Source organism: Mesocricetus auratus, unplaced genomic scaffold (genome assembly GCF_017639785.1).
Source record: "Mesocricetus auratus isolate SY011 unplaced genomic scaffold, BCM_Maur_2.0 Super-Scaffold_4256, whole genome shotgun sequence".
NCBI lineage: Eukaryota > Metazoa > Chordata > Mammalia > Rodentia > Cricetidae > Mesocricetus > Mesocricetus auratus.
The window spans coordinates 71780864-71799653 of record NW_024429182.1 but is presented as its reverse complement, the minus strand read 5'-3'; the positions used below and the strand labels follow the sequence as shown (position 1 = coordinate 71799653).

Sequence of the window (18790 nt, the reverse complement as noted above, 5' to 3'; positions counted from 1 at the left end):
GCATAAAACACAAGAGTCCATTCAGGGGTCAGGAATTTAGCCATGGCAGTGAGATGTCTTGTGTGTTCATGAACTCTTGATCAATGTCGTTACTCTTCATTAGGAAGCTGAAATTGAAACTAGGATTGCTGAACTTCGAAAGGAGGGATTCTGGTCATTGAAAAGGCTACCTAAAGTGCCAGAGCCTCCCCGATCTAAAAGCCATTGGGACTTTCTTTGTGAAGAGATGCAGTGGCTTTCTGCTGACTTTGCTCAGGAGCGCCGATGGAAACGAGGTGTGGCCCGGAAGGTATGTCCTGTTTGCTGTACTGTCCAAATTCTTACAGGCCTGCTTTTGAAACCTTAATGGTTAGTCAGGTGGTGGCAGTGGCACACACTTTTAATCTCAGCATTAGGGACACAGAGAAGGCAAATCTGTAAGTTTGAGGCCAGCCTGGTCTATGGAACAAATTCCAGGACAGCCAGGGCTACACAGAGAAGCCCCTACCTTGAACATCTGCCCCCCACCCCCACCCCCCAAAAAATAAAAAATTTTAGGGGGTGAATTACTTGAAAGGTGTAAAGGAACCAGACTAAAGTATAAACCCCTTTTTGTTGCTTTCTGTATTTTGAGGCACGCTATAACATCTGGGTTTTCTTGCCCTTGATTGCCTTTGTCTTTGATTGGGTGAATAAGGAGATTGGGCTTGAGTGATCTTATACTGGGCCTTTTTTTCCATAGGTGGTACGGATGGTAATCAGGCACCATGAAGAGCAGCGACAAAAAGAGGAAAGAGCTCGGAGAGAAGAACAGGCTAAGCTGCGCCGAATTGCTTCTACCATGGCCAAGGATGTTAGGCAGTTCTGGAGCAATGTGGAAAAGGTAAGCAGTGAGGTTGGACAAAAGTGAGGTTGAACTAGGTTAGAGGGAGGACTGACCAAAGTTTACTGAGGAACTAAACGCTGCAATTCCAGCTCTTTATGCCATTTCCCCATATATTGGACCTTTCCACCACTGAATGTCACAAGGAACAAGGAATTCTTTTTTTTTTTTTTTTTTTTTTTTTGGTTTTTCAAGACAGGGTTTCTCTGTGGCTTTGGAGGCTGTCCTGGAACTCGCTCTGTAGACCAGGCTGGCCTCGAATTCACAGAGATCCGCCTGCCTCTGCCTCCCGAGTGCTGGGATTAAAGGCGTGCGCCACCACCGCCCGGCTTTTTTTCCAGTTTTTGAGACAGGTGCCAAGTAACAAATTTGCTTTGTAGCTAAAGATAACCTTGACCTTCCCGCTTTCCTAAGGTCCTTTTTTGTTGTTTATTTTTGAAGCAAGGCTTTCATGTAGACCAGTTTAGCTTCAAACTCATCATGTAACAGAGGCCAATTCTTTTGCCTCTGTTTCCTGTCAAGTTCTGGATTATAGGAATATCTTGGTGTTTAGTCTTGAATTCATCTTTTCTTCTGTTTTCATTCCTGGCTACAATGTTTGCTTTATACTTTTTTTTTAATTTAACTTTTTACTAATGTCACTTTCAGTTCCCTCTCCCTCCCCTCCTCACCCACCCCCCAATCCTCCCAACCCCTCACCCCCACTCCATTCCCCCCTCCATTCCTCAGGGAGGGCAAGGGCTTCCATGAGGGAATTTCAGAGTCTGTCACATCATCGCGGGAAGGGCCCAGGTTCTTCCCCAGCTTTATACTTTTTGAGACAGGGTCTCCCCGTGTAACCAGTGCTGGTATGGAGCCATCTTTAGTATCCTGAGTTCTGAGAATGTGCCATCTAACAGCACCTAGGCTTGAAATTATTTGGAATAAGACAATTTTTTATTAGCATTTACATATTGTGTCTGTATTTGGGTTTGGGGACACATACCATGTTACACATGAAGATTACAGGACAATTTATGGGAGTCTATTTTCTGTTTCTGCCATGAATTCAGACCATCAGACTTGGTATGGATCCATCTTACCTGCTCCCTTTCTTTGTGTGCTTGAGATAAGGGCTCACTGTAGTCTAGACTGCCTGGAACTTATGTTGCTCAAACTGTCCTTGAACTTACAGAAATCCTGCTTCAGCCACTCTGCCTAGGCTTTAGTTTATTTGGAGATAGAGTCTCACTATCTCTGGCTAGTCTAGAACTTGTGTAAACCAGGGTAGCCATGAAGGTCTCCTACCTCTAGAGTGTTGAAGGTTCAAGGTGTTTGATAGTATGCCTAGAGGTAGAAACTTTAAGATTTATTTGTTTGTTTTATTTATGTATGTGTGTGCCTGTATGCGTTTTATGTGCACCACATGTATGCAGGTACCCATAGAGGCCAGAGCAAGTTGGATCTCTGGAAAATGGAGTTACAGGTTATCGTGAACTACCTCATATAAGTGTTAGAAACCAAATTCAGGTTCTCAGGAAGAGCAATACATGCTCTTAACCCCTAGTCCCAATCTTTTTTTGTTTATTTCAAGAAAGGGTTTCTCTGTACAACAGTCCTAGCTGTCCTGAAGCTTGCTTTGTAGACCAGGCTGGCCTCAAACTGCTGAGACCCACCTGCCTCTGTCTACCAAGTGCTAGGGATAAAGGTGTGTGTCATCACCACCCGGTTCTAGTCCTAATCTTAAAAAGACTTTTATTTTCATTATTTTATTTTTAAACTGAGATTTTACATATATATAATATATATTATTTATTTATTGTGTATCCAGTCTTCTGCCTGCATGCCAGTGGAGAGTGAGCCACCATGTGGTTGCCAGGAATTGAACTCAGGACCTCTGGAAGAACAGACAGTGCTCCTTAACTGCTGAGCCAATTTTCATAATTTTAAAATTACATCTATATCTGTATGTCAGTATGTGATGTGCACATGAGGTTGGTGGCCTTGTAGGTCAGAGGTTTTGGATTTGGAGCTAGACTTACAGGCAGCTGTGAACTACCAGATGTAGGTGCTGAGAATTAAACTCCAGTCCTCTTCAAATGTAGTAAGTGCTCTTAATCATGGAGCCATCTCTCCAGTCCCCAGCCCCATTTTTTAAAAATTTAAATTATTTAAATTATATTTATTCATATGCTGATATGCACATAAGCCATAGTTGATTTGTGGAGGCCAGAGGACAACCTGTGGGAGTTGGTTTCCCACTCTGGGTCCTGGGAGTTGAACTCAGGTTGTCATGGAAATAAGTACCTTTACCTACTAAGCCATTTTATCAGCTTCATGTTTTTATTTATTGTTGTTTTTTGAGATATTGTCTCTCTGCCTAGCCCTTGCTGTTCCGGAACTCGGGCTGTAGACCAGGCTGGCCTCCAAATCACAGAGATTTGTCTGCCTCTGCCTCCTGAGTATGATTTTATCTATGATTTTAATTTTATTAACCCAGGGCCTTCCTTGTGCTGCTCAGTCTGTACTCTGGTGATTGTGTTTTGACCCCAACCTTTTTTGTTTTGTTTATTTTGTTTCCAAGACAGGGTTTTTCCCTGTATCCCTGGCTATCCTGGAACTAGCTCTGTAGACCAGACTGGTCTCTATAATTCATAGAGATCTGCCCGCTTGTGCTTCCTGAGTGCTAGGATTAAAGGTGTGCAGCATCACCGGCTAGCTTGAAATTTTTTTTTTTGTTTTGTTTGAGGTTGGTTGACATCCTTGGCCATTCACAAATGGTGTTTCTTCTTCTGTTGCTTGCCTTGTTAGTAGTTAAAGAACATATACTCTGCCTACCCAAACTAGGGCTTTGTTCATGCTGGGCATGTATCTTCCCACTGAGCTCCACTGGTAGCCCCATATACTCTATTTTTATTTATTTGTTTATATTTGATTTTTCAAGACAGGGTTTTTCTGTGTAACCCTGGGTGTTCTGGAACTCACTGTATAGACCAGGCTGGGCTTGAAATCAGATCTGCCTGGCTCTGCTGAGACTCAATATGTGTGCAGTCACTACACAATTACTTTTTTGTTTTGTTTTGTTTTGTTTTGAGACAGGGTTTCTCTGTGAATCAGTCATGGCTGTTCTGGAACTCACTCTGTAGACGAGGCTGGCCTCAAATTTACAGAGATCACCAGCCTCTGCCTCCCAAGTACTGGAGTTAAAGTGAGTGCCGGCTTGCTTTTTTTTTTTTAAAGGTCCAACTTCAGATGGATTTGCTAATCTTCTCCAACTCCTTGATACTAAATAACCATCTCTCTTGTGTTTATTCAGTTTGTTTCTTTAGAGATGCTGTATAAATCACAAGCCCTTTAAGGAATTTTAGCTTTTCTTTCTGAATGATCAGGCCAAAGGCCTACTGTAAAGGTAGTATTCCTAAATATTTGGCTTTTTAGAGTAGATAAACAGTTGAATATATGATTACTGATACCTTTTGTGGTTATGGTAGGTGGTACAATTCAAACAACAGTCCCGGCTTGAAGAAAAACGTAAGAAAGCCTTGGACCTGCACCTGGACTTCATTGTGGGACAAACTGAGAAGTACTCAGACCTTCTGTCTCAGAGCCTTAACCAGCCACTAGCCTCCAGCAAAGCTGGCTCCTCCCCTTGTCTTGGTTCTTCCTCAGCAGCATCCAGTCCTCCACCCCCAGTTTCTCGGCTGGATGATGAAGGTGTGTGTGCTCTTTGGTCCTGTTACTTTTCCCAAGTGCCTTTCCAGAGCTGAAAAACCCACCCTGTGGCTTGCAGGGCCCGTGGACTTTGTGACCTTGTTCTCCTGCTATAGATGGGGACTTCCAACCCCAAGAGGAAGAAGAGGATGATGAGGAGACCATTGAGGTTGAAGAGCAGCAGGAAGGCAATGATGCAGAGGCCCAGAGGCGAGAGATTGAACTGCTGCGACATGAGGGAGAACTGCCACTGGAGGAGCTGCTCCGTTCCCTCCCCCCTCAGCTATTGCGTGCACCTTCCAGCCCCTCTCAAACACCCTCCTCTCATGACAGTGATGCCCATGATGAGCCTGAAGAAAATGTTGAAGAGGAACCATCTCAGGATTTGGAGGTATATACAGAAGAGGTACAGAAAAGAAGACTAGAAGGGAAATAGATGGGGAGTTTCATCTCTGAAGTCCTGGGCTTAGGTTGATCCATGGTTTTGAAAATCAGGGTTGAAGGCAGTTGGGGTTTCATTGCTAGGGAAAATGATGGCTTGGGTCAAGTTTCAGCCTGCAGTTAGCAAGGTTTCTAATAATACAACTGGAGTATTTATTGTACTTTGCTAGGGGAGGGCTAGAGAGATAGCTTAGTTGGTAAAGTACTTGAGTTCAGTCCACAGTTTCCCTCATAAATGGATTTAGAGTGGTATCTTTCAGGAGTGTCTGTGTTCAGAGGTAGAGCTAGGAGCATCCTAGGGCTTGTTGACTAACTAGTCTAGCCAAATCAGTAAGCACCAAGTTCATTCAAGAGTGATTGAGGAAGACACCAGACAATGAAGTCTGGTTTCCACAAGCATTCAAAAATGTATAAGCGTACATGTATACATGCATATATAAATTGCTAGGTAATGTGTATTTGGGAATTGTGATGATCATCTTAAAAATCTCTTGGAGCTATATGTAGTGTCACACACCTTTATCTCAACACTCAGGAGGCACAGGCAAATAGATCTTGGAGGCCACCTTAATCTCCATAGTGAATTATAAGACAGGAAGAGGTACATAGTGCGACCCTGTCTCAAAAAAAAGTCTCTTGGACCTATGCACCATTGGTCTTAACGCATGTGCATGTTAATGATCTTTTTAAAATTACTGTTATTGTTAGTTTCAAAATATTTTATATGCTCTCAGTTGTAATTACGTGTAGGTTTGTGTGTCTCTGTGTGGATAGGTATACGTGAGTGTAGATGCCCACAGAGGTTAGAATCTTCCAATTCCCAGACATGGAGTTACAAGTGGCTGTGAGCCACCTGATAAGAGTAGAATTGAACTTGGGTTCGCTGGAAGTAGAAGTGTTCTTTTTTTTTTTTTTTTTTGGTTTTTCGAGACAGGGTTTCTCTGTGGCTTTGGAGGCTGTCCTGGAACTAGCTCTTGTAGACCAGGCTGGTCTCGAACTTACAGAGATCTGCCTCCCAAGTGCTGGGATTAAAGGTGTGTGCCACCACCGCCCAGCTAATTTATTTACTTTTAAATTTCATTTTATTTATTTTTTGAGACAGGGTGTGTTACATGGTCCTAGCTGAACTGGCGTTCATGTAGACTAGACTACCTAAGAAAAAATTAGTGTTTGTGGGTATACATGTAGAGGTCAGAGGACATGAGTCCCAGGGATTGGGTTATCAAGCTTGCTGATAACACTTAGCCATTTCAGTGGTCCCCTCACTCCCTTGCTTTATTTTTTCTTTTTCTTCTTTTGTTTTATTTTGTTTTTGAGATTGCCTCACTATCTCTGGCTTGCTTGGAACTCATTATATGGACCAGCTGACCTCAAATTCAAAGAGCTCTGCCTCTAGACTGCTTGAATTGAGGGCATGAGCCGCCACACCTGGTCCTGCTTTGTTTCCTAGCACTTTTCACAGGTCCTCCCTTAGTCAGTGGGGTCAGGATTTGGTAGCTGGTGCTGAGAGAAAACCCTTGATTACATCCTTGCCCTGATACTATACCAGAGGCAACTGCTACTCAAGGGAACAGCAGTGCTTTTCTGATCTTGAACTCTGTGCCCTTCACTTTTTTTTTTTTTAATACGAGACAGGGTTTCTCTGATTGTTTTGGAGGTCTAGCCTGGCCTCGAACTCACAGAGATCCGCCTGCCTCTGCCTCCCGAGTGCTGGGATTAAAGGCATGCGCCACCACCGCCCGGCGCCCTTCACTTTTTTATTTATGATAATTGTTTAGGGTTTTTGAAGCAGGGTTTCTCTGTGTAATAGCTCTGGCTGTCCTGAAACTTGCCTTGTAGACCAGGCTGGACTCAACTCACAGAGATTCCCCTGCCTCAGCCTCCCAAGTGCTGGGATGAAAGGTGTGTGCCTCCATGCCCAACTTGTTTGACTCTCTGGCTGTCCTGGAACTCACTACATAGACCAGGCTGGTCTTGAACTTACAGAGTTGTCTCTGCCTCCCAGTGCTAGGATGAAAGGCTTTTGCAGCAACACCCCAACTTCGTGCTCAAATGTTAAGTCCTTCCACTTTTTACCCTTTCATGAACAGGTAAATCCTCCACCTTCCTCTGTTACACAGTGCAACCAACAGCATTGGCATCCAGATGAAGATGATGAAGAGTTTACTGCCAATGAAGATGAAGGTCAGACCTGTTTTGTCTTTTTTTTGTTGTTTGTTTTCTATTATGTATCCATGACTATAGACCAGGCTAGCCTTGAATTCAGATCCACTTGTGTCTGCTTCCAAGTGCCAGTGTTAAGGGCATGTGTCACAATTTTCTGCTCTCTTATAATTAATTGGGTTTATTCTTTGACATTTCCATACATGTATATAATGTATTTTGGTTTCTCTCACCTTCCACCCCTGTCAACCTTCCATCTTCCCTACAAATCCCTTTCCTACATTTATGTCTTTGTTTTGTTTTCCACTGAGTTTTTAACCAGGACTATGTGTGTGATCATGGTTTTGGAACTATCCTTTTGGGCTCACTAGTGGAAATTTCATTATCTTTGTAGCAGAGGATGAAGAGGACACCATAGCAGCTGAGGAGCAGTTAGAAGGAGAGGTGGATCATGCCATGGAACTGAGCGAGTTGGCTCGAGAAGGTGACATTTACTAGATATTTTACTGAAAATCTATTTTCTGTCTCTATTCTGCAGAAAATTGGCGGATAAATAGACAGTAAATCTGATATTTTTGTCTTTGTAGCTTTAGTTACTGATTGTTACATATGGTTCTCATGTAGCTCAGGTATAACGACCAAGAGATTTGTAAATGAAAGTCATTCATGTAGAAAGTGATGTGTGGCCATGATAGGAGTTTGAACTAATTGGTCTGAGAGCTCAGTTGAAGGAAGAGTTACTATAGCAGGAAATGAGTGATATTTGACCAGAATTTTTTTGTTTTTGTTTTTGTTTTACGAGACAGGGTTTCTCTGTATTGTTTTGGAGGCTGTCGGTCCAGCCCAGCCTCGAACTCACAGAGATCCGCCTGCCTCTGCCTCCCGAGTGCTGGGATTATTGACCAGAATTTTAAAAGGGTGGTTCAGTGGCTCAGGTGACAGTGATAGACTCAGCATTGCTGGTTTAGGTGTGGTGGCTTGGAATCTGGTTAGTGAAGATCCTGCCAAGTGAAGCTTGAGCTCAGACTGGTAGAAGACCCTGGCCATGGGCACGCTTTTGGAAAAAGAGGGTGGAAACTTCTGAGAGAAGACAAGAAACACTATGATGATGTGATGAGGCATGGTGCAAAGGAGATTGCGCATCTGCAGAATAAGAAGATAAGTCTAAAACCTGAACATTAAATGCAGACTAGGCTGGGCGTTGGTGGCGCACGCGCCTTTAATCCCAGCACTCAGGAGGCAGAGGCAGGTGGATCTCTGTGAGTTCTAGGCCAGCCTGGTCTACAGAGCGAGTTCCAGGACAGCCTCCAAAGCAATACAGAGAAACCCTGTCTCGAAAAAAAGCAAAAAACAAAAACAAAACAAATAAATGCAGACTAAATGGCCTATATTATTGTCCACTTTTCTGAGTAATTAATATTTGATTTGTGTGCTACTAACAGATAATTAGTTACCGTCAGTGAGGAAAGGTCTTTTTTTTTCTGTTGTTGTTGTTGTTGTGGTTTGTATTTTACAAGGGTAGGTACTGTCCTCCTCAGGAGAATGCCACACTTACTATGGTTGTTATAAGGCTTGGTTTTATTATCTGATCCTTTATATTATATTATATTATCTGATCCTATAGTCTCCCTGTAGATCTGGGTCTTGGAAATAGAACTTAGGTAAAATAAACAAGTATCATTCAAATAACTATTGCCCAATCCTCACAAAGGAATCAAATGTTTACTTCTCTTTTCCCTATTAGGTGAGCTTTCTATGGAGGAGCTACTGCAGCAATATCCAGGGGCCTATGCCTATGATACCTCTGCTCCAGGCTCTGGGAATAGCGAAGAGGAAGATGAGGTTGAAGCCAATAGTTATGACTGTGAACTAGAAGAAACAAGAGAAGTTGAAGAGGCAACTCAAGAAGATAGCAATCAGTCAGGTAAGTATGTAGTTGAGAGGATAACTGGGGGAGGGCAGCTGTTGGAGGAACAGCTTCCTAAGCTTTGGTCTTATGATTTAGATTCTGCTGAAGAGCAGAGTGAGGATGAGGAAGACGAACATTCTGAGGAGGAGGAAATGAGTGGGAGTTCACAGTCAGAAGAATCTGAGTCTGATGAGTCTGAGGATGCTCAGTCACAAAGCCAAGCAGATGAAGAACAGGAAGAAGATGAAGGAGATGATGAGGACGATGACAATGATGATTTTGGGGTGGAATACTTGCTTGCTCGGGATGAGGAAAGAAGTAAGGCAGATGGGGGCAGTGGGCCTCCTACCCCAGGTCCCACCACCACTCTAGGGCCCAAGAAAGAAATTACTGATATTGCTGCAGCAGCTGAAAGTCTCCAGCCCAAGGGTTATACTTTGGCCACTACCCAGGTATCCACAGGTTACACTCCTACTTCCTCATATATATATATATTATTGTTTTCTATTAATAAGTACTTCATTTCCACCATGTGTGATAATTTCCTCTCTATTAGGTGAAGACACCTATTCCACTTCTTTTACGGGGCCAACTTCGAGAGTACCAACACATTGGCCTTGACTGGCTTGTTACTATGTATGAAAAAAAGCTTAATGGAATTCTTGCGGATGAGATGGGACTGGGGAAGACAATCCAGACCATCTCCTTGCTTGCTCACTTGGCCTGTGAGAAAGGTAGATTCTGGTTGGGGCCTCTTGACTAATTACTGGTGGGGAATCTTACTTAGTGTTGATTTCACCTGCAGGAAAATGAAAAATACTTGTTCTCTTCCTGCTGTGTTGGCAGCTTCATTGAGTCTTGTCAGTAACTGTATATGGAGGACCACATAGGTGTTGACATCTTAAGCAGCATCAGAAGGTGCTAGTCAGGGTTCTGTCTAAGCCAGAGCTGTAAAGTTTACGTAGTCTTTTTATGTCTTTTCTTTTGCTAAACAGGTAACTGGGGTCCTCATTTAATTATTGTTCCTACCAGCGTGATGTTGAACTGGGAGATGGAATTGAAACGTTGGTGTCCCAGCTTTAAAATCCTCACTTACTATGGAGCTCAGAAAGAGAGGAAGCTCAAGCGGCAGGTCTGATCTTCCATGTGATCACTTCTGTAGTTGATATCCTTCAGTTTTAGTAGATCCTTTCTTTCCTCATGTGAATTACTTTGCCTTAGTCTCCTATGCTTCTATTCTCTTGCTGGTACTGTTTCATTTCTTCCAGCCTGATTTCTGTCCTTGAGTACTTTAGCACGTCTTCCCTTCCCCCCTTATGTTTTCTGTGTTTTTTCCACCTCATTATATGCTGCTTTCTCTTTGATCTCTTAGGGATGGACCAAGCCCAATGCTTTCCATGTGTGTATCACATCTTACAAGCTGGTGCTACAGGATCACCAGGCTTTTCGTCGAAAGAACTGGCGCTATCTCATTCTGGATGAGGCTCAGAACATCAAGAATTTCAAGTCCCAACGGTGGCAGTCACTGCTCAACTTCAACAGGTAAAGACAAATGTAGAGATTCATGGGAGAGTTGTTTTGGCATGAAGGGTTGGCTACCTGGGTTAAGAAGCATATTAAAGTGGTCAGAAAGTTGGGATTTTCGTGATTCCTTCTGTGTTTACAGCCAGAGGCGCCTGCTCCTGACAGGAACCCCCTTGCAGAACAGCCTCATGGAGCTGTGGTCCTTGATGCATTTCTTGATGCCACACGTCTTCCAGTCTCACCGAGAGTTCAAGGAATGGTTCTCTAACCCTCTAACTGGCATGATTGAGGGAAGCCAAGAATATAATGAAGGTCTAGTCAAACGTCTTCACAAGGTAAGGCCTGTATTGTTTGTGAAGGTATTAGCAATAGTAAAAGTTAAGGGCAGTACCTAGAAAAGCTTTAGAGGGAGAAGTCACTGCTAGGCTAAACTAAGTTCTCAAGTTGTAGTGTTCCAGAGAATAATCATTGCCAAGCTGTGCAGTCTTGTGTTAGTCACTCTTTGTTTTCTGTAGTTGGGATATTTTCTTTGAGTCTTGTTAGTGATTTCTCTTTATCTGGACAAATTTATTTTTTAGATTTTTATTTTTATATGTATAGTGTTTTGCCTGCATATGTTATGTGCATCATACACCTTGCTTAGTGTTCAAGGAAGTCAGAAAAGTGTGAATAATCTGGTAATGAGTTACACTGTGAGCCACTAAGTGATACTGGGACTTGAACCCAGGTTCTCTGTAAGAGCAACCCGTTCTCTTAATTACAGATCCATCTCTAGCCCCAGTCTGGACTTGCTTACTGTGTGTTTTTGGAGTCTTTTTTTTCCCCCTTAATATATGTTTTTGAAGGTTTTTGTTGTTGTTGTTTACTTTTTCAGACAGGGACTCTCTATGTAGCCCTGACTGTCTTGGAACTCCATACATAGATCAGGCAGGCTGGCTTGAATTCACAGAGCTGTTATCTGCCCCTGTCTCCTGAGTTGAGGTTAAAAAGGCATGCGCTACCACATTCTTTTTTTGTTACTGGCAATTAAATCTAGGTCCTTATTGCATGTGCTAGGCAAGTATTCTATCACTGAACTGTATCTCTTGGCTCTTTCTTTTGGGGGGTTATCTCTGGCTCTTCCAGCTTTTCAAGAGTTATACTTCAACATTCTGAACCTCTCCCCCTAAGACAGAGTTTGTCTGCACAGCCCTGACTGTATTAGAATTCACTCTGCTTCCCAAGTGGTGGGAATAAAGGCATGCTCCATCACCTCCAGGCAACTTATTTTATGTACATATGTGTATTTGTACGTGTATGCTTGCATGTGTGTGCTCATGGAAGCTAGAAGGCAGCATCAAATACCCTGGAGCTGAAGTTACAGGCAGTTGTAAGCCTTATAACATGGTTGCTGGGAACTGAACTTTAGTCCTCTGCAGGAGTGCTATGCGTTTTTTAAATTATTTTTATGTTATGTGTATTGATATTTTGCATGTATATGTGTCTGTGTGAGGGTGCTACCCACTGGAACAGGAGTTATAGACAGGTATGAGCTGCCATGTGTGTGCTGGTAATTGAACTCAGGCCCTCTGGAAGAATAAATAGCCAGTGCTCTTAACTGCAGAGCCATCTTTCGAGCCCCGCAGTATGCCCTCTTAACCACAGAGTAATTTCTCTTTCTTTGTTTTGGCCCTTTTATATCTCACTCTATATTTTACAGGCATACTCATTCCCAAAACATTAACTATTGCCTGTGTGACAATAACTTAAAACATTAACTATTGCCTGTGTGACAATAACTTAAGTTTCTAAATGACTTGACCTGAAATCAGTTTTTTGTTTTGTTTTGTTTTGTTTTATCGAGACAGGGTTTCTCTGTATTGCTTTGGAGGCTGTCCTGGAACTCACTCTGTAGACCAGGCTGGCCTTGGACTCACAGAGATCCACCTGCCTCTGTCTCCCGAGTGCTGGGATTAAAGGCGTGCGCCACCAAGGCCCAGCTTGCAATCAGTTTTTGACTGACTTTTATTTATTTACTTATTTAAGGTTTCTTATTTTATGCATGTATGTATGTATTTGAGAAGAGGGCATCAGATCCCACTATTGATGGTTGTGAGTCACCATATGGTTGCTGGGAATTGAATCTCGGGACCTGTGGAAGAGCAGCCAGTGCTCTTAACCTAGCTGCTTTTTGCTTTTGAGACAAAGTCTCAATATTTAGTGATGGCTGGCCTGAAATTCAGGGAGATCTTCCTGCTTCTCCCTACCAAATGCTGGAGTGGAAGGTGGGTGTCACTACACCCAGCTGCTTTTTTTCTTTTTCTTTAAAAAAAAAAAGAAAAAGAAAAAGCGCCTTATTTTATGACATGTCTTTAATCCCAGCACTTTGGTAGAGGCAGGTAGATCTCTGTGAGGCCAGCCTGGTCTACAGAGTGAGTTCTGAATAGATTAAAAAAAATTGTGGGGCTGGTGAATTGATTCAGTGGTTAAGAGTACTGACTGCTTCCAGAAGACCTGGGTTCAGTTCTCAGTACCCACCCACTGCTTAGAGCTGTCTGTAACTCCAGTTCCAGAGGATCTGGCACCCTCACACAGACATGCATGCAGGTAAAACACCAATGCACATAAAAATATAATAAATCTATGTTCCAGAGATGGCTCAGTGGTTAAGAGCATTCATTAACTGCTCTCCTAGAGGTCCTGAGTTCAATTCCCAGCAATCATCCACAATGAGATGTGATACCCTATTCTGGCATGCAAGCACGCATGCAGACAGAACATTGTACATATTATAAATAAATAACTCTTAGGGACTGGAGAAATGACTCAGAAGTTAGAAGCACTTGCTGATCTTACAGAGGTCTTAACCACTGAGCCATCTCTCCAGATCTGATAACCTTTTTTTTTTTTTTTTAAGATTTATTTATTTATCACATATAAAGTGTTCTGCCTACATGCCGGAAGAGGGCACCAGGTTGAATTGTAGGTGATTGTAAGCCACCATGTGGTTGCTGGGAATTAAACTCAGGACCTCTGACCTCTGGAAGAGCAGTCAGTGCTCTTAACTTCTGAGCCATCTCTCCAGCCCGATAACCATTTTTTTAAAGTTGGGCCTTTGTCTGTTTGCTTTGGGGTGTGGGGGGGTGGGGGTGGGGGTGGGGGAGAGAATGGACTCACTCAGGTATGAGTAGGTACATTTAGAGGCCAGAGTGTTGGTATCCTCCTGGCAATAGATTAGATGGTAGGGAGCCACCCAATGTGAATATTCTGAACCTAGCCCCCAGCCCCCTTTTAATGAAAACAGGATCTTGATACGTAGCAAAAGCAAGATTTGAACTTAAAGTTATTCAGTTCCTGAGTGGGTACTGTATAGGATCTTTCTTGTCCGCCTTCCCCCCCCCATCCCCCAAGACAGGGTTTCTCTGTATTACAACCCTATCTGACCAGGCTGGCCTTGAACTCAGAGATCCGCCTGCCTCTGGCTCCTGAGTGCTGAGATTAAAGGCGAGTGTCCTCACACCCAGCTGTATATAGAATCTTTAGTTGGTAATTTGTATTAATTGATAAAGTTTCTGTTGAATCATTTTGTTGACAGTACATATTTCTGGTGTTATCTTAGGTCAGTAGTCATACCATCATTTGACAAAAACAAGTTAAAAACCAGGAAAGTGTTGTTGTTGGTTTATTTTTTTCCAGAGTTTCTCTGAGTAGCCCTTACCTTCGTCCTATGAGATTTGTTTTCCTTTTCTTCCTTCTTTCGTTTTTTGTTTGCTTTTCCTGTGTGATTTTTCAAGACAGGGTTTCTCTGTGTAGCCCTAGCTGTCCTGGAACTAGCTCTGTAGACCAGGCTTGGCCTTGAGCTGCCTGTCTCTGCCTCCGCCTCTGCCTCCCTAGTTCTGGGATTAAAGGCATGTGCCACCACTGCCTGCCTTGTTTCGTTTTCAAGACAGGATTTTTCAGACAGGGTCTCTACATAACCCTGGCTATCCTGGAACTGGATATATAGATTAGGCTAACCTTGAACTCACAGTGATCAGTCTGCCTTTACTCTTACAATCCTATATCGTATGATTACCATTTTTTTTCCCTCTAGAATTCTAGACTGTCAAGGCCACTCTCCCCCCCAAGTGTTGGTAATTGAGTTCAGAACCTTAGGCATGTTAAGAATGCTTTCTCTTCACTGAGCTGTGTATTACACAGAGCCACAGATTTTACTCGGCTTCTCTCGGATTCTTATTTATTTTTATTATTCCTTTGGTAAGATTTTCACTAGGTTGCTCAGATTGGTCTTGAATTCCTGCGTCCAAGTAATTTGCTTGCTTCACTCTGAAAGTGGCTAGGATTACAGTCACACAGATTATCATGCCTAGCTTATTTTTGTAATCATGAAACAAATAGTCATTCCTCCAGATATAATTTGAGTCATCTCTTTCAAAGTTAGTTTGCTCTTAGTGCATCTTTGTATGTTGAGGTATAATTATCTTTGTGTTTGTCTTTATAAACAGTAAGTTACATGAAAGGAAGGTTTGCATCTGTGTGTAATTGGTATCTCACATGCACGGTGACAGCTTGCTGATGGATTAAACCAGTACTCTGCCTGTCCTGGGGCCAAGATCCATCTAGATGAACTATGGGTAGTTTAGTGCCCACTCTTTTGTTAGCAACCTGCTTATTTGCTTTTAGGTCCTGCGACCTTTCTTGCTTCGCCGAGTTAAGGTGGATGTTGAGAAGCAGATGCCCAAAAAGTATGAGCATGTTATCCGATGCCGGCTTTCCAAGCGCCAACGCTGTCTCTATGATGACTTCATGGCACAGACCACGTAAGGGAGGACTCTATTACCTTGGTTAGAATCCAGCTAGCTGTCAGAATGTCCCTTATTTATTTTTTCTCTCTCCCCAGAACTAAGGAGACACTAGCTACAGGCCATTTCATGAGTGTCATCAACATTTTGATGCAGTTGCGGAAAGTCTGCAATCATCCAAATCTATTTGACCCTCGACCTGTTACCTCCCCTTTCATTACCCCAGGCATCTGCTTTAGCACCGCCTCTCTGGTACTAAGGGCTACTGATGTTCACCCACTCCAGGTATGTAGTTATCCCTAAGGTTAGTGGTTTCTTATCCAAACCTCCTGCTTTTTCTTTGGGGCCTGACCTTTTGCATATTTACTATATCTGTATTTTATCAACTCAGTACTATTTTCTAGCTTCATTATTTTCTAGTCATTCAATGTCTGGCAAGTTAGTTATTAGCCTAAGCTTCTCCTTGTCCATAAAAGCAAGGACTATAAGGCTTAGTGTACAGTGTACCTGAGAATCAAGTTAACAATTTTTGAAAATGTAAGACATGTCTATAACTATTTGGTAAATACTATTTTTTTCTTACTCCTCCCTCCACCCCTTTTTTTTTGAGACAGGGTTTTACTGTGTGCCCTTGGCTGATTGGGAACTCACTATGTAGACCACGCTGAAGAGATCTGCCTGCCTCTGCCTCCCCCTTACTGAATCAAAGGCATGCACTGCCAGGCTTGCTCTTTCCCACCTTTTGAGACAGGGTCATCTGTTTCAGGATAACCTCAAACTCCTAATCTTTCTGCCTCTACCTTCTAAGTGCTGGGATTACAGCCTGAATCCCTTAATTTTGTAATTGTGGTGAAATACAGTCAACAAAATTATCATTTTAACCTATTTTAAGTCTACATTTCAGTAACATCAACAAGAACATTTATGCTTTTGTTTTCTCAAGCTAAAACACTGAACCTATTAAGCAATTGTTCCTTTTCACCCATCCTCTGACATCTCCCATCCTGCTCTGTTACTATTCTGAGGACTTGATGAAATAGTCATAAAGTACTTGTTTATCCACACTGTAGCATATGTAAAAGAAAATCCTCCCCCAACCCATTCTTGAAGTTAATATTCCTTCATAAAGAGAGTGTTAGGCTTGGGGTACAGCTCAATTGTTAGTGTGCTTGCTTAGCATGTACAAAGCACTGAGTTCCAGCCTCATCACCATATCAGCTGAACACGGTGGCCCATACTTGTGAGGCATGAAGGTTAGTGGATTAAATATTCAAATGCATCCTCAACTGTATAGTTTTAGACTAGCCTTGCAGTACCTGAGACTTTGCTACTGTGCTCCCAATACCAAAAAAGTTGGGGGGTATTTTTTATCAGTCAGATTATAGTGGCAGTTTGTAATCCTAGTGTTTAGTAGCACTATAAATAACAAGCTTTACATAAACACCACATCTCCCCACAGACACACATAAAAGATGCTGAAAATTAAGAGGCTGTGGTTAACAAGAGTATAGGGAAAAGGTCACCACAAAACTCTTTATTAACATGTGTTAGTATTCTCAAATGTGAACTAGATAGAGGCTAGGGAGGGAAGTAGCTTCTTGGAGATGTTTTCCCTTTACCCTTTTCTTTCTTTTTCTTTTTGGTTTTAGTCCTCACTGTCCTGGAACTCACTTTGTAGACCAGGCTGGCCTCTTACTCACAGAGATCCACCTGCCTCTGCCTCCCAAGTGCTGGGATCAAAGTGTGTGCCACCACAACCCAGCCCTTTACTCTTTTTCTTGATGTGCAAAAAAGGTCTGGAGCCTGATCTCCAGCAAGGTGATACTGGCTCTCATTTATACAGATATCCTGTGAAATGTGGCAGGTTGTGAGATGACCTATCAGTCCCTAGTTCAGAGTCAGCCACTGAGAGAAAGTAGTAGAGTTACTCCTGGGACTTCTCTCATAGTCACGGAGCCATTTTGTATGTGCTCCTTGAGGCTGACTAGTTAGAAACCTGGAACTCTGCCTAACCCTCTCCACCTTCCTTCTTTTCTCCACTGGGGGAAAAAAAGAAGAAAACAGAACCTACTTTTCCCTTTGTAGCTTAGAAGCTAGGATTGCCTGTTTCCCAAGATGGGATATTAATGTCCCTTGTAGTGGAATTAAGTGCCTTCTCACTGCATGGCTATTAGGTATACAGTGTTCCTTTTCCACATTAATGAGCTGTCCTGTTTAGGGGAGGGCAACAGAAACTAGAACTCACGAGTCACACAATTTTGTCCACTTCACTTCCTCACTTCTCTTCCAGAATATATGCTAGCCTTACTTTGACTTTGATGAATTGACTCACTGTGGGGGCTAGCAGCCTGGGAGTTTTTATAGGGCTGGCCAGCAGGGTGGAAATCAAGGAATTTCAAGTGAGAATTTTTGTTGGTGAGGCCAAAGCCAAAAAGAGCTTCAGATGCTCTTCTCAGACAGAATTCTTAAGTATAAATAATATTTCATTCTGTGGATAATGCCACATTTTATCTCTGAGTGAACATTTGACTTGCAGAGTCTACCATTTGATTGAGTTTATTTTTTAAATTTATTTGAGACAGGTGTTGCTATTACAGATCATTCCTGAACCAAAGACCTTTCTGCTCAGCCAGACGATGGGGTTACAGGCTTGCACTGTCATACCCAGCCCACCTTTCAGCTTTTATGAGCAATGCTTCCTATTTTGAGTTTGTGCTCAAAGTTGTGCCAGGCAATGGTGGTGCACGCCTTTAATCCCAGCACTTGGGAGGCCGAGGTAGGTGGATCTCTGTGAGTTTGAGGCCAGCTTGGTTACAAATAGAGTTCCAGGGTAGCCTGGACTGTTACAGAGAAATCCTGTCTTGAAAAACCAAAAACCAATATCAGTTTAAAAAAATGAAGTTGCTATATCATGTGGTAATTCTAATTTCTTTTTTTTTTTTTTTTTTTTTTTTTGGTTTTTCGAGACAGGGTTTCTCTGTGGCTTTGGAGACTGTCCTGGAACTGGCTCTGTAGACCAGCTGGTCTCGAACTCACAGAGATCCGCCTGCCTCTGCCTCCCAAGTGCTGGGATTAAAGGTGTGCGCCACCAACGCCCGGCTGTGGTAATTCTAATTTCTAATGTTTCTAGGAGCTGCCTTATTTACCCATAGCTGCTGCTATATATTTTACATTTCTACCAGCAGTATTTCGGGGCTTCTGTTCATATCCTTTCCAAAGGATTTTTTTTTTAAGTAATTACTGTTAATAGGTGAAGTGGTATTTCATTGTAGTTTTGATTTGAATTTCTCTAATGATTGTCAATCTTCAGCATCTATTCATGTGCTTATTGATCATTTATGTCATTAGAAATGTATGCGTTTCCAAGGCATTGCTGATCTTTTTTATTTTAATAAAAGCAGTTTTGTCATTAAGTTCTTT

At 42.5% G+C, this 18790-nt stretch overlaps 1 protein-coding gene and 1 non-coding gene across 5 annotated transcripts in view; both read left to right on the top strand.

Annotated features, from left to right (window-relative positions):
- Positions 1-18790, top strand: part of LOC101840415 (Snf2 related CREBBP activator protein) — a 46998-nt gene that overhangs the window by 9418 nt on the left and 18790 nt on the right. For 3 of the 4 annotated variants that reach the window (XM_040753868.1, XM_040753851.1, XM_040753858.1), the window contains exons 5-18: positions 104-289; positions 722-862; positions 4333-4555; positions 4669-4943; positions 7084-7177; positions 7551-7640; positions 8901-9080; positions 9162-9517; positions 9622-9799; positions 10061-10197; positions 10438-10607; positions 10732-10924; positions 15252-15388; positions 15469-15655. In XM_040753868.1, coding sequence (XP_040609802.1) covers positions 104-289; positions 722-862; positions 4333-4555; positions 4669-4943; positions 7084-7177; positions 7551-7640; positions 8901-9080; positions 9162-9517; positions 9622-9799; positions 10061-10197; positions 10438-10607; positions 10732-10924; positions 15252-15388; positions 15469-15655 — 2547 coding nt within the window. The remainder of the gene's footprint in view (positions 1-103; positions 290-721; positions 863-4332; positions 4556-4668; positions 4944-7083; positions 7178-7550; positions 7641-8900; positions 9081-9161; positions 9518-9621; positions 9800-10060; positions 10198-10437; positions 10608-10731; positions 10925-15251; positions 15389-15468; positions 15656-18790) is intronic. The other variant, XM_040753861.1, reaches the window with a different exon arrangement.
- LOC121135639 lies at positions 6440-6569 on the top strand. Its single transcript, XR_005872739.1, has one exon. It is a non-coding gene; the product is annotated as a small nucleolar RNA SNORA30/SNORA37 family (small nucleolar RNA).